General features: G+C 35.7%; 1 protein-coding gene across 1 annotated transcript; it reads right to left on the bottom strand.

Moving 5' to 3' along the window:
• Positions 1-8,992: 8,992 nt before the first annotated feature.
• On the bottom strand, positions 8,993-10,632 carry LOC149201716 (universal stress protein PHOS32-like). The gene is made up of 4 exons (XM_089399802.1): positions 10,087-10,632; positions 9,903-9,997; positions 9,699-9,820; positions 8,993-9,382 (listed from the first exon to the last, which is right to left on the bottom strand). Exons 1-4 carry the CDS (start codon positions 10,265-10,267, stop codon positions 9,301-9,303), a joined length of 480 nt encoding a protein of 159 aa, XP_089255928.1. The 5' UTR covers positions 10,268-10,632; the 3' UTR covers positions 8,993-9,300.
• Between the last annotated feature and the right edge of the window lie 4,585 nt (positions 10,633-15,217).

Raw genomic sequence — 15,217 nt, 5'->3', positions numbered from 1 at the left:
GGAGTGGCGCAAGTGCCAAGACACATTCATATATGAATATATTAGGGTTATATCATATGGGACGATGTCGCATAGTATGTGGATCCCTGTTACATCATGGCCATATGGCTGGAGTTGCTTACAGGACACACTGATAATGACCTCTACATATGTATATCAGGGTGATATGCCATGTGGGCACCACGTGGTGGGAAAGAGGAAAGAATAATTTTAAATATTGAAACTTTAAAGGAGTATAACTTAAGATTTAGAAGTCCAAATTGGACAAATTTTTTGATCACCGGAAACATCTCACCGAGATGAAGATGATGGTGATGTCTACTATGAGTTCTGATAATTTGAATGGAATTTTTTTTATCCCATTTATCTAAATATACAAGAGAGAATGGATTAACAATTGAACACTTCACTGAGGTGAAGTTGGGGTGTTTACACTTGATGAGGAGGATTTTAAGATCTATAGAGACCACTTGGTATGTAGATGAGATTAGGAGGTGAGTGGGAATCACCTTCTTCATAGAGATGTGAGAAACACGTTTTCATATTAGATGAGAGATGAGGAGTGGAGAGACTTGGCTGATGATAGAGCAATTGATCTGGATTAATTGATGGAGCACCTTGAGATGAGGTTGTAAAAATTAAGACATCACGATAGGATTGCATGATTGACTTCACGATTATGAGTTTCAAGATCTTTCCATGGACTTGGGTATGGAGCAGGGTGTGGAGTTGCTATATGGTCTTCATTTGGAGGTCTTCACAGTGAGAGGGGCATGGGATGCCTTTGTTTGAGACCATTGTGTGGATGAACCTATGTACCTAAGGCACAACACTTGGACTTTGTGGAGGTTTTATTTATGGAGTAGGACCATGACGATTGTAATTGTGGTTGAGTATGGAAAATATTTATTAGTAGAAACAATTGACGAGGACATGAGGATGTGCATTCTCATGAGTTGGGCTCTACAATTTGATTGATCACCTAATTAGTTCGATTCATGGGGGTATATAGTGTGCAGAGACACACTAGATTTATGTTGGAGTGGGGCTTTAGAGTTAACAAGTGGCTTCACACTTGGAGATTTAGTGATCAACATGGTAGTAGTTGCAGCGTGATACATTGTAGAAAAAGTTTGAGGGGAGATTCCTTCTCTGATGACTTTGGGTAGTGTGGGTACTTGCAAGGGATTGTGATTGATCACTTGATGACAAAGTGATTTTGAGGGATCCTCTAAATAGATCCTACCTTATGGATGAGAGAGTATAGTGGACTTTGGGTTCCTAAGTGACACTTAGGAGGAGGTGTTGCGATTGAGATGATTAAGGAGGCTAGAGACATGTCTCTTATTTTGAGAGCTTGGAGTGAGAGGATATATCCTCATTCATTCTCTCATGCCTTTATATAGTGCAATGTTGAGGTTTTTTGGTGGAACTCGTGGAATAGAGTGTCAGGATGAAGATCATTCTTCCTTTTCAATAATGATGATGAGTCTTCGTGATGGATGGTTTGTTGAGGGCTTCGTTGTTGAGGATGATTTTTTTTTTGGTGGGGGAGAATGTGGGGAGAATGCCAAGATTCTGAACTATGGATTTGTGTGCCATCAACTTGCATCTTAGAGAGATAATGCAAGTCATATTAGAGAGAGATCTCTCTTTGTGTGTGACACATGGTTGTGATTTGGACACGTTTAATGAGAGAGGTTGGATGTGGAATCACCTTTGAGATGGCTTGGGCACTTGTTTCATGTGTTCCTCACTATCATGTGAGCTATACATGTCATTTCATCACTTGGCACATTCCCCCTTTGGAAGAAAGTCACATGGATGGTTGTAAGGTGGATGGGGACCACTTAGGGTGGATGAGTTTGTGCATGATGGAGGACATGTGGATGAATTTAAGTGACAAGGGTCGGCTCTAATATGAACATGGAGACATGCAGTGACCTAACCTTGAACCGCCACCCCGTTGGTTGCATGCACGAGTCAACTAGCATGGAAAGGTGAAGAGACATGATCCTTCACCACCCTACCACCCACAAAACCACTATAAATACACTAAAAAAAATCACATTTGACGGGAAACCTGAAGGGAATTTTGAATCTATTCCTTCCTTCAGGCCAAAACCATAGCTAGAACCTCCATATACATGAAGGAGAAACTACCTACCTATGAGGTAGAGTGGAAGAAGAAGTAAGTAGGATTGAGGGTTTCTGAGTGGAATTTTGATGCAAAAGAAAAGAAGGATGTGTACAAGGGTTTCTGGACATGTGGCAAAGTGAAATTAGAACATAGGTTCAAGTGTAAGTCTTGAAATAGGGGTTGGGTGACTCTACGACCTGTTAGGGTGACAAAGACCCTAACCACTCGTTTTAAGGTGATTTCTTATGCGATTGCGAGGAAAGGTTGGGGAGGGCCTATTGCCCCTATATACAACCATATTATAGGTTTGATTGATGTTTGCGAGGATTGGGTTGAGAACCCTTTCCCTACCCTAATGGTGCTCACCTAGGGTGTGAGGATTCTTGGGGGTATTTTTCCATTGTATTGGGAGGTTAGGCTTGGGAAGCTTAGACCTAGGATACTTGGAGGTTTTGGCCATCGTTGTACAATGTATTATTGTAGTAATACCATATGTTATATTGATATATATTTGGGTGGACCAGGAGCGACTCCCCCCACACACATCATTGGTGTACAATTCACATATATGTTTATACGCAACATTGTAACATTTTTATTGTAGCAAACTTGTACATGTGGATGATACATGATGGTGATGGATAAATATTTGACATTATATTTATTTTAATATTGAATGTTAATTCTGCAAAGATAATATATCTAACATGTGATAGATGTAAAAGGGTTAGAGGTGTAGTATGGGAGTGAAGTACTTGTAAGTTGGTTATTGCCATTACAAGGAACCTCGCCAGTGTTGCATGCTCAGAGGACTCAATGCACCTTGACTCAATGGATGCTTTGGGAGCATGACGTTGGGGGATTTGGTAAACCTGTGACATAAAACCTCAATAAAGTCCAAATTTATCAAGTGTCAAGGGGCATGGGATTAATTACCCACTTAAGATAATGGAAAGGGTTTGGAAGTTTACTAAAGCCTGGGGGATTGTGTGTTATGTAAATCTCAATACACCCGAGATATATCAAGTGTCAAGAGGGATCAAATCTCTCTAGTTGCAAACAATTCTTAAGTTTTGCACTTTAAAAGAGGTTTGCATCTCAAGAGATTTGATCCCTATCACGGCTTTATAAATCCGAGTTTAACATGGATATATGCTAGTTCAAAATCAAGTAGGATTTGTTGGAATTGTATGTATGAGTTGTATGGTTTACACAACCTTAGTGTTTCAAAAATTTTAATGAGTTGAATCTATATATTCAAAAATGCAATTTAAACAATAAAATATTACAATTAATATTTTCTAGTTCATTTTAAGCAAAATCACAAAGTGATTTGTTAGAATTGTAGATTTGAATTATATAATCTACGCAATTCGAGTAACCTAAAATTTTTCATGGGAAGAATACGTTTATGTATTCAAAAATACAATTCAAATAATAGAAATTTATAATATCAAAAAAATTGTATTAAAAAAATCAAAACATAAAATACATTTCAAAAAAAATTATATAAAATTTTTCATTATTAATTTAAAAAAAAATGCATTTCATAAATTATTTATTTAAAAATTATATTAATAACCAATATTAAATTTGAGTGATAAAAATATACCAAACATTTTCCTATTAAACATGGAATATAAAATACATTTCATAAATTACTTATTTAAGAATTATATTTAATAGCCATATTAAATTTAAGAATTATATTTAATAGCCATATTAAATTTCACTGATAAAAATATACAAAGCATTTTCCTATTAAACATGGAATATAAAATACATTTCATAAATTACTTATTTAAAAATTATATTTAATAGCCATATTAAATTTGACCGATAAAAATATACAAAGCATTTTCTTGTTAAACATGGAATATGGTTAATATTTTTTATTGCAATAAAAAAACACAATTTCTTATAAATGTTTAGATAAGTTATGTAATTAAAATTATTCATTTTTAATTACTAAAATGTTTTATAAATTTTATATTTTAAATTTAAATTTAAATAATATAAATATTTACTTTTTATTTTTATTATTTTTAATTATATATTTTATTTAAAAATATATTAATAATTAAAAAATGTTAAAATCATTAACATCAAATATTGAATAGTTGAGATTAATTAGATTTTCACAATAATTACCCAAAATCCAAGATTTAAACATATCAAAAAAGGCAACCATTTCACCTTAACCACACCTACTAATAAGACAAATGGAAACCTTTTGAATGTATTATTATACAAATGCATGATTACAAATGTTACCAAGCAAGCCCGGATTACCATCCATAAAATCATGGGATTTGCCACAATGATTTCAATTATGGGTTGTGAAGAGTAGGTTCATATATTGAATCAAGCAAGCAAGCGTGCGTTTTCATACATGGACACAAAAGTAAAACAAAATAAGGAAAAATACAATATAATAAGTTGTAGGGAATAAATGGTTTTTCACATTAATATGATATGTGTTTGGTTTTTTTATAATTTTGATGATATATTTAAATTAAGCTCATTAATGCTTCAATTTCTTGATAATCATGATGGTACACTTAGCATGATGTGTATAGTAGTTAAACTTCCTTGCAAACTATGACATATACACAACCTTAACTCCAGAATCCCTAGCCATCATTATGTAGTATATACACATAAATTTAGTCTTTAATAGAGTGGAACTCAAGATGAAGGACTAAGAATCTTATGCTCCTTGATTGCTCCATAGCCATGGCCTCCCATCATTAAGATATTGACGCCACGCCTATCCATGGTTTTGCACGGGACATTCCTTGCGTCACCCTCCACACTAGGTATGTAGATGAGATGATGAGGTGGGTGGGAGTTTCCTTCTGCACAGGGATGTGAGCACAATGTTTTCATATGTGATGTGAGATGAGTGGAGAGACTTAGCTGATGATAGGAGAAATGGATTCGAATGGCTTGATGGAACACCTTGAGACAAGGTTGTAAACATCGAGACATTATGAGACGATTGCATGATTGACTTGGTGATTGTGAGTTTTTAGATCTTTTGATGGACTTGGGTATGGCGCGAGTCATGGAGTTGCTAGATGGACTTCATTTGGAAGTTTTCATAGTAATGGGGCATGGGATTCCTTTGTTTGAGATCATTGTGTGGATGGACCTATGTACCTAAGACACAACACTTGGACTTTGTGAAGGATTTCTTGATGGAGTAGGACCATGACAATTGTAGTTGTGGTTGAGTATGTGATAGATTGCTTGGTAGAAACTATTGATGATGACATGAGGATGTGCATTCTCATGAATTGGGCACTACGGTTTGATTGATCACCCAATTAGTTCAAGTCATGGGGGTATATAGTCGCAAAGACATGTTAGATTTATGTCGGAGTAGGGAATTTGAGTTCTTAGGTGGCTTAGCACATGGAGATTTAGTGGTTAGCATGGTAGCATTTGCAATTTGATACATTATCAATAAAGTTCGAGGGGAGAGTCCTTCTACGATGACTTTGGGTATTGCAGGTACTTGTGAGGATTGTGATTGATCACTTGGTGACAAAGGGATTTTGAGGGATCTTCTAGATAGAGCCTACTTTCTAGACAAGAGAATACGAGGACTTTGGGTTCCTAAGTGGCACCTAGGAAGAGGTGTTGGGATCCAGATGACTAAGGAGGCTAGAGTTATGTCTCTTCTTTTGAGATCTTGGAGTGAGAGGAGATATGATACTCCATCCTCTCATGTCTTCATGTAGTGTGACGAGGAGGTGGTTTGGTGGCACTCATGAGATAAGATGTCAAGATGAAGAGTAGTCTTCCTTGTTAATACTATGATGAGCCTGGGTGATGGATGGTTTGAGAAGGGCTTCACTGTTAAAGAAAAAAACATTTATTTATTTTTTCTTTTTTCTTTTTTCTTTTTTCTTTTTTCTTTTTTCTTTTTTCTTTTTTCTTTTTTCTTTTTCTGGTGGGGGAGGATGTTAGGATTCTGCATTATGGATGCATGTGTCATCATCTTACATCTTAGAGAGAGAACATAAGGCATCTTAGAGAGAGATCTCACTTTGTGTATTATGCATGGTTGCAATGTTTAGATCCATTTGGTGGGAGATATTGGATGTGGAATCACCTTGGAGATGGCTTGGGCACTTGTTTCATGTGTTCCTTACTATCCCCTTATCTATACATGTCATTTCATCACTTGGCACATTCCCCCTTTTGGAAAAAAGTTGTATGGATGGTTGTAAGGTGGATCGAAACCACTTAGGGTAGACGAGGTTACACATGATGGAGGACATGTGGAATAATTTGAGTGATGTGGGTAGGCTCTAATATGAATAGGGAGACATGTGGTAACCTTAGCTTGAATCGCCCCCCATAGGTTGCATGCATGGGTCGACTAGGTTGAGAGAGATCTCACTTTGTGTATTATGCATGGTTGCAATGTTTAGACCCATTTGGTGGGAGATATTGGATGTGGAATCACCTTGGAGATGGCTTGGGCACTTGTTTCATGTGTTCCTCAATATCCCCTTATCTATACATGTCATTTCATCACTTGGCACATTCCCCCTTTTGGAAGAAAGTTGTATGGATGGTCGTAAGGTGGATCGAAACCACTTAGGGTAGACGAGGTTACACATGATGGAGGACATGTGGAATAATTTGAGTGATGTGGGTAGGCTCTAATATGAATAGGGAGACATGTGGTAACCTCACCTTGAATCGCCCCCTATAGGTTGCATGCATATGTCAACTAGGTTGGAAAGGTGAAGACACATGATCCTTCACCACCCTACTACCCAGAAGACTGTTGTAAATACACTCAAATGAATGGAATTCGAGGGGCATCTTGGAGGGAAGTCCGAACCTATTCCTACCTTCCTAGTACAAGCCAAAACCAATGTTGGAACCTCCATATGTGGGTAGGAGAACCTACCTACCATGAGGTAGTGTGGAGGAAGAACCAAGTAGGATTGAGGGTTTTTGAATGGAATTCTGGTTCAACAGGAAAGGAGGATGTGTACAAGGGTTTTTAGATGTGTGGCAAAGTGAAATCAAACCACAAGTTTGAGTGCAAGTCTAAAAGCAGGGATCGAGTGACTCTACGATCCGTTAAGGTGACAAGGACCCTAACCACTCGTTTTAAGGTGATTTCTTATCCGGTTTGATATATGTTTATGGGGAAAGGTTGGGGAAGGCATATCACACCTATATACAACGAGGAGTAGAGGTTTGTTTGATGTTTTAAAGGGTTTGGTTGAGAACCCTTCCCTACCCTATGGGCGCTCATCTAGGGTGTATGGATTCTTGGGGTTATTTTTCCATTGTATTGGGATGTTAGGCTTAGGAAGCCTAGAGCTAGGATATTTGGAGGCTTTGGCCATTGTTGTACATTGTCTTATTGCAGTAATATCATAAGTTATATTGATATATATTTGGGTGAACCAGGAGTGTCTCAACACACACACATTATCGATGTACATTTTACATGGATGTTTATATGTAACATTGTGAGATTATACTGCGACATTTTTATTGTAGCACACTTGCACATGTGGATGATACATGATGTTGATGCATAAATGTTTGGCATTATAGTCGTGTTAAGATTGAAAGTTAATTCCAAAAACATAATATATCTAACATGTGATAGAAGTATAAGGGCTAGAGGTGTAGTTTGTGAGTGAAGTACTTGTAAGTTGGTCATTAGCATTACAAAGAACCTCATCGATGTTGCATGCTCAAGGGACTCGACTTGACTTGAGGGACACTCTAGGCACGTGATAGTGGGGGTTTCGATGTAATGAAAACCTGTGGCAAAAAACCTCAATAAACTCCATATCTGGCAAGTGTCAACAAGGATGAGCTTAATTACCCGCTCAAGGTAATGGTAAGGGTTTGGAAGTTTAACAAATCCTAAGGGTTTTGGTGTAACGAAAACTTGAATAAACCCTAGATATACCAAGTGTTAAGAGGGATCAAATCTCAGGTTGCAAATATTTCTTAAGCTTTGCACTTTAAAAAAGGTTTGCATCTCAAGAGATTTGATCCTTCTTGGGGCTCTATAGATCCTAGTTTAACATAGATCTATGCTAGTTCAAAATCAAGATTTGTTGGAATTGTAGATTTGAGTTGTATGATTTAGGCAACCTTAGTGTTTCAAATTTTTTAATGGATTGAATCTATATATTCAAAAATACAATGTAAACAATGAAATACTACAATTATATTTTCTAGTTCATTTTAATTAAAACCACATAATAATTTGCTGGAATTAGAAATTTGAATTATAAAATCTACCCAATTCAAATAATTTATGTATTTAAAAATACAATTCAAATAATAAAAAATTATAACCTCAAAAAATGTAGCAGTAAATTTTAATTAAAAACCAAAACATGAAATATATATATATATATATAATTTCATTATTCATTTAAAAAACCACATTTCATAAATTACTTATTTTGTAAAATTACTAATTTCCAAATAATATTTAATAAGTAATATTAAAATTAGACTGAAAAAAATATACGAAGGATTTTCCTTCATATTCCTTTTCAGTGCAGTAAAAAACAATAAATCATATTTTTAATCAACAAAATGTTTTATAAATAATGTATTTTTTCCTTTTAATTATGTTTTTAATTTAAAATTTCATAAATAGTTAAAAAATGTGAAGATGGTTAGTATCAATTATTGAATAGTTGACTTTGTTTAATTTAAATCATCAAGATTTTTTCAAACTTAAATTGTATCCAAAATTACAATAATAAAATTATATTTTCACAATGATTACGCAAAGTACAAAATTTAAACTTTTAAAAAAGGGGCAATCATTCACCTTAACCACTAATATGACAAATGGAAACCTCTCAATATATTATTGAGCAAATGCATGACAACAAATGTTACAAAGCAAGCCCTTGTGGCAACCCATAAAACCATGGGATTGGCCACAATGACTTCAGTTATGGGCTGTGAGTAGTAGGTTCATTTATTCAATCATGCTTGCAGACAAGAGCTTTCATACATGGCCACAAAAGTATACCAAAACAAGGGAAAATACAGTACAGCAAGTTGCAGGGAATAAATTATCTTTCACATTCATATGATCTGTGCTTCGTTTTCTTGATAATCATAACGATACACTTAAATTAAGCTGATCAGTGCTTCGGCTTCTTGATAATCATGACAGTACACTTAGCATGATGCGCACAGTAGTCGCTGACACTCCCCAAAACCACCCTGCAAAACATGACATATACACAACCTCAGACCCAGAATCCCCAGCCATCACTATGTAGTATATACGCACAAATTTGGTCTTTAATAGTTACTATGTAGTATACACGCAAATATGTAGCATACACACAAAAAATTGGCCTTAAATAGTCACTGTGTAGTATATACACACAAATATGGTCTTTAAAAGTTACTATGTAGTATATACACACAAATATGTAGTATACACACAAAAATTTGGCATTTAATAATAGTATATACACACAAATTTGATCTTTAATAGAGAAGAAATCAAGATGAAGAACTGAGAATCTTATACCTCTTGATTGCTCCGTAGCCATGGCTGCCCACCGCTAAGATATCGGCGCCATGCCTGTCCACGGCTTCGCACAGGACATTCCTGGCGTCGCCCTCCACCATCTCTGATTCAAACTCGCGAATCTGCAACCACAAATAGACATAAAGAATTGAATAAAACAAAATTCCCATGGAGCCAAAGACTGAAAGATTGCAGTGCACTTACGGATCTACTCTGGCATAATCCTTTGGCGTGTTCCAGGGCTCTGGTCCCGATTCTCTTCAGATCCAATTCCACAGTCGGCAGGACATCCGCCGCGCCTGCAACGACGTCACGGGATCGAATCCCTGGGATCACAAAGGTTTTTAAAAAGAAATTCACGAGTTTGTAAATTGGGGGTTTTGCTTACCGGGGCCTGCCAAGCGCAGAACGCTGGTTGCAGTAGGGCGAGCGTGGACCAGATGTAATTTGAAGGGCGAATCTGCAGGGAAGGGAGCTACCAGATACTCCAGAACCCATTGTAGCGCGTAGACGCTCTGCTCGCTATCATCTATACCTATCACTATTTTCTTCTTACCACTCGCTTCCATTTTCCTTCTCCTGTGAATGCAAATTGATCGGGAGGCAGGGCCTGAGCTTCTACCAAATGAAGAATTTGTGGCAAACAAACAGTCCAGAAGAATTTAATATTAGTGCACCAGTCGAATTGAGAATTTGTGCCAAACAAGCAGTCTGGCAGAGTTTAAAATAATTGAACTATCGTGTGGCATTGGCCCACTTGCGAATAAATTATAAATTCTTGCATGATTCCATCGCTGAAATATTCAGCGTCTGAAGCACGCGTATAGATAAGTGATTCTCAAAAGCGTAGGTGAAGATGCGGGCAGCCCTGCTACTCTTCTCTTTTCAGGGAATCACTAACTACACGTCAAACGTCTTTTCAAGGTTTCCACATATTTCCAGGATGTCCGAAAGGTCCTTCCATGGAGTCCGAAAGGTAACTGGATTTATTAACAAGAAGTTACTCCCTTTTTTATTAATAGAAAAGGATGGTATTTTTCCTCCGGGAAAATAGGATTTATTAACGTATTAAGATAGAGTTTAATTACGTGTTACTTACTAAATTGATTTAATGAAATATTTAATATTTTGTATTACGAAATATTTAATGAAATATTTAATATTTTGTATGATGGACAAAATTTATTGTAATTTAGTTATCAAATTAGTAGTGGGATAGTTATTATTGGTTGTTATTTGTTAATGCAATTGAGTCGTCACTATTATTTAAGGAAAACCATGTCACTTGGACAATAAGGATAGTGGTTGCTATCCACAAATGTAGGTTGGTTGCTATCCACAAACGAAGGTTGACTCATCATTGTTGTTCAATGAAAATCACGCTATCTAGAATGGTAAAGGGGCAAGGTTTAACTTCTACCATTTGCCTTTGGGGCTTATGTCATTAAGGTGTTTCTTTACATCTTAAGAAAAAGAGTTTTTAGCTAGGGACCAATACTAGTTATAGGCTTTTATTATTGTGCACCTCAATGAATTTCCTTAGTAAAAAACAATTTTAAAATATTTTAACATGTATATTTCCACACTCAATAAATTGTTGATGTTGAAGACTTTTGGAGAAGTGTGTAGACTTATGAGGCAAACATTTGTTTGTGACACACTTCTCCAAAAGTCCTCAACATCAACAATTTTAAAACATATTCCAAAATATTTTTTATAATGATTTTGAATTTAATCAATTATAAATATTTATTAAATTAAAATTAATTATACTTATTTATTTTTTAAAATGATTTATATATATAATTTCTTAAAACAAAAATATTCTTAAGAATGAAGGCAATATCCTTTTGATTGGGAACTCTAATGCTCGAACAACCACTAACCAAGCTACTATGTTAAGTAACAACTTTAACCTCGACCCCAACTACTATGTTAAGTAACAACTCTAACCCCGACCCCTTGTGGCTTGATGAAGATGGTAACTTAACTAATAGATTCAAGAGAAAATATGAAGACATGATCGAGAACTTATTTAACACCGAGCTCCTCAAACTTTGTAGTTCCCAGGACCTAATCATTTGTAATGGTATTAATAAATGGCCTCTCTCCAGTCAAATGACCTATTTCCATGGGTTGGGTAGCGGCTTGTGGATTATGTGATTTTTGACATCCATGTCCTCAACCATATTACAAACTTTGAGCTTCTTAATGGGTACGAGCTTGACTCTGATCACAAAACTTTGTCTTTATCGCTCAATCTTGCTATGCATACCATCCATATGCAGGAGAACAGGGTACGAGCCTGAGTCTGACCACAAACCTTTGTCTTTATCGCTCAATCTTGCTATGCATACCATCCACATGCAGGAGAACAGTGAAAGCAAAAGTCACATTCACTTCGATAGAAGTAAGGTTGACCTTTTCTTAAGGGATTTGGAAAGGGATTTAGGCTCCCTGACTTATAATAACAACATTGACCAAATATATTACCATTTTACTACTACCCTTTCCACCACCATTAGCAAATTCTCTAATAAGACTTCATATAAGAAAAATACTAGAACCTCCAATCCTTGGTATGACAAAGACTGTAAGATTGCCAGGAAAGCAATCAGAGACGCCCCTAATGAAAGCATTAAGCTCCATAATATAAGTATTTACAAAGCTCTCATTAAGAGGAAGAAGAGGTCATATATTAATAAGAGACAAGAGCATCTTCTCCACCTTTCTAAAGTTGCGCCCAGAAAGTTTTGGCGGAATGTGCTTGTTCGTAAAACTAAAGATAATCATTCTATCCCCTAGAAAATTGGGATAACTATCTTAAACACTCCTAATAAGGATGATATTTTTTCTCTAGAAGATGTTGAGTCTGAGATTAATAAGTTCGCTAATGGGAAAGCCAAAGATATTAAAGGTTACCAAGCTGAGATCTTTAAAATGGGAAAATCTATCCTCATTCCTCATCTTCACAAGCTTCTCAATTTGGTTGTAAAACATGGCTTCCCTAAGCTTTGGACACAAAGCCTTATTGTGCCTATCTTCAAAAATGGGGACAAAAGCGTTCCCTCTAATTACAGGACCATTATGATTAGCCACATCCTAGCCAAGCTTTATGGGCTCATTCTGGAAAAAAAAATTAGCCTTTGGCTTGAGAACTAGAGTAAAAGAGCTAAAGGGCAAGTTGGTTTTAGGAGACATCACTTGACCATCAACCACCTTGTCACTCTTAGGATCATCGCAGAGGAATGTCGCAATAGCAAAACCGATCTCTTTTGCTCTTTTGTGGGCTTTAGAAAAGCTTTCGACAGTGTCCCCCGAAATAAGCTCTGGGAGAGGCTTGAAGAGATCATGGTTCCTCTTGAATTGAGGATTTTTTATAATCCACCTCTATGAGATTGTCATTGCCAAGCTTAAGACCAACGAAGGGTGGTATAAAGATATTAAATGCAATATCAGGGTTAAGCAAGGTTGTCCCCTTTCCCCTACCCTTTTTGGTATTTACATCAGGTTGCACTAGTATTATCATTACTCTTCTCCTTTATGCTGATGATATCGTTCTTCTTGCGAGGAGCCATGATGACCTAGACAAGCAGCTTAAGACTCTTCATGTCTACTGCTCCAAGATGGGTATGAAAATTAATACTGACAAGACTAAAGTCATGATCATTGAATCCAAAAAGATCACCGATGGTAGTTTTTTCTATGATAACCATTGTCTTGAGCAAGTTTCTTCTTATAAATATTTGGGTATTGACTTTCCTCATCAGCTTAACTGGAGTTATAGCATTGAGAAAAGAATTATTGGAGGTTGGAAATCTTGTTATGAGCTTAAAAACAATTGTAAGCCAGTCGATCTTTACATTTGGAGTAAAAGAAGGTTCCTCTTTGAGATTCTCGTCACCTCAGTTATCTTATATGGATGTGAAGTTTGGGGTTGCAGTATATCTAGGGAGTTGTGGAGAAAGATTGAGATGATCCAAAAGCAATTCATAACATATAACCTCAAGATAAAGGGAAATACTCCCTATCCTATCCTCTTGATCGAAACTGGCCTGTCGCCCATTGAAAGTGCGGCTATGTTTAGTATCTAGTGTATAAAAAGAAGCTTCACAATATGGAATCCAAGAGGCTCCCACACTTTATTTATAACTTTTGTCAAAACCCCGACCTGCGCCTCAAGTGCGGGTGGCATCAGGATGCTCAGTCTTGGCTCAACTTTTGGGGGATTAAGGAGGAGATCATCATGGGAAGCAAGGACAGTATCAAAGATATTATTACCTCTAGTTTTAAGGACAAGATGTGGGATTCTAAGGAGTTAGAGGGTAAAAGGAAGCTAAGGTACTATAAGGAGGTGAACAACCCCACCCTTGATAAGCAGAATTAACTCTCTATGTTGACTAGCACTAAGAAGAAAATGAACATTGCTAGGATTAGAACTAACTCTCATGAGCTTCGGAGTGAGACTGGGCAGTGGTCTACTCCCAAGACTCCCTGGGACAATATAATCTGTCATATTTGTGATACTAAGAAGGTGGAAGATGAAAAGCATGTCCTTTTAGAATGCCCGGTTCTTGCTCGCATCCGCTCTCAATTCCCTATCATCAGCCACACCTCCAATCTTCTTGACTTATTAAGTTAGCCCAACTATATTGATCTTGGAACACTTATTTCCCTGCTCCTGGATCACAAAAACAAGATTTTGAAGAATGACAATTAGACTCTCCTTTCTCGAGGTTTGATAGACCACTTTGATCTTAGTGGATGTTAATCATTATCATAATTTTAAATATATATATATGAATAGTTAGTGGTGAAGCAGAAATAATGTTCTTCCATTACAGAGAGAGATACTTGTTTCTCAAACTATCTCACCTCCATTAGCTCTTTGAATAAAAAATCATTAGAGACAACAACTTAAATATTAGTTTACATTATTATTATAATAGAAATTTTTTAAAATAAATATTCTGAAGTTAAATATACTTTTTTAAATTTTTATTTTAACAAAATTATTATTGATTTATGTTTTTTACAAATTTTAAAGAAAGATTGTACGACAACTTATACTTATCTCTTAGAAATAAAATATTGATGAAATGAAAGTGACTAAGTTAGAAATATGAAGAAAAAAAAAAGAAATGATTTCAATAATGAAAATAAAAATAAACAATGTAATTACATTTTTAAAAATAAAATAAATTATAGATAAACAAAAATAACATATGGAATAATTAAATATTTATGCCACTTGTATATGGGAAAAGAATGCTAGATTTGCTGCTAAGAGAGGATGCTAGATTTTGGACTCTTTGTATTACAATATTGAAAATTTAACGAAAAAAATATTCTTCATAGTCATTTTTATAAAAAGATGTGATAAATTTTTTTTATTAACATATTTGTATTTTATAAATGACCCTGTATTATTATTTGTATTATTAAAAAGCATTTTTTTGGGGCTACTTACGTTACTTCTCATTCATGTGGCAAAGTCCCCTACGTTACTTCTCATTCAT

This window comes from Pinus tabuliformis, chromosome 2_1 (assembly GCF_031772625.1).
Source record: "Pinus tabuliformis cultivar Carrire ecotype Pingquan chromosome 2_1, CPIR1, whole genome shotgun sequence".
Lineage (NCBI taxonomy): Eukaryota > Viridiplantae > Streptophyta > Pinopsida > Pinales > Pinaceae > Pinus > Pinus tabuliformis.
Note: the sequence above shows the minus strand (reverse complement) of the source record. Positions and strands in the feature narration are given on the sequence as shown.

What these genes read in the sequence shown, in the direction of transcription:
- LOC149201716 (XM_089399802.1), bottom strand. Translation starts at nt 10,267, where the DNA reads ATGGAAGCGAGTGGTAAGAAGAAAATAGTGATAGGTATAGATGATAGC. An exon ending in TCTGCGCTTGGCAGGCCCCG is followed by an intron (nt 9,998 to 10,086) that starts GTAAGCAAAACC and finishes ACGTCGTTGCAG; the next exon opens with GCGCGGCGGATGTCCTGCCG. An exon ending in GATTATGCCAGAGTAGATCC is followed by an intron (nt 9,821 to 9,902) that starts GTAAGTGCACTG and finishes TTGTGGTTGCAG; the next exon opens with ATTCGCGAGTTTGAATCAGA.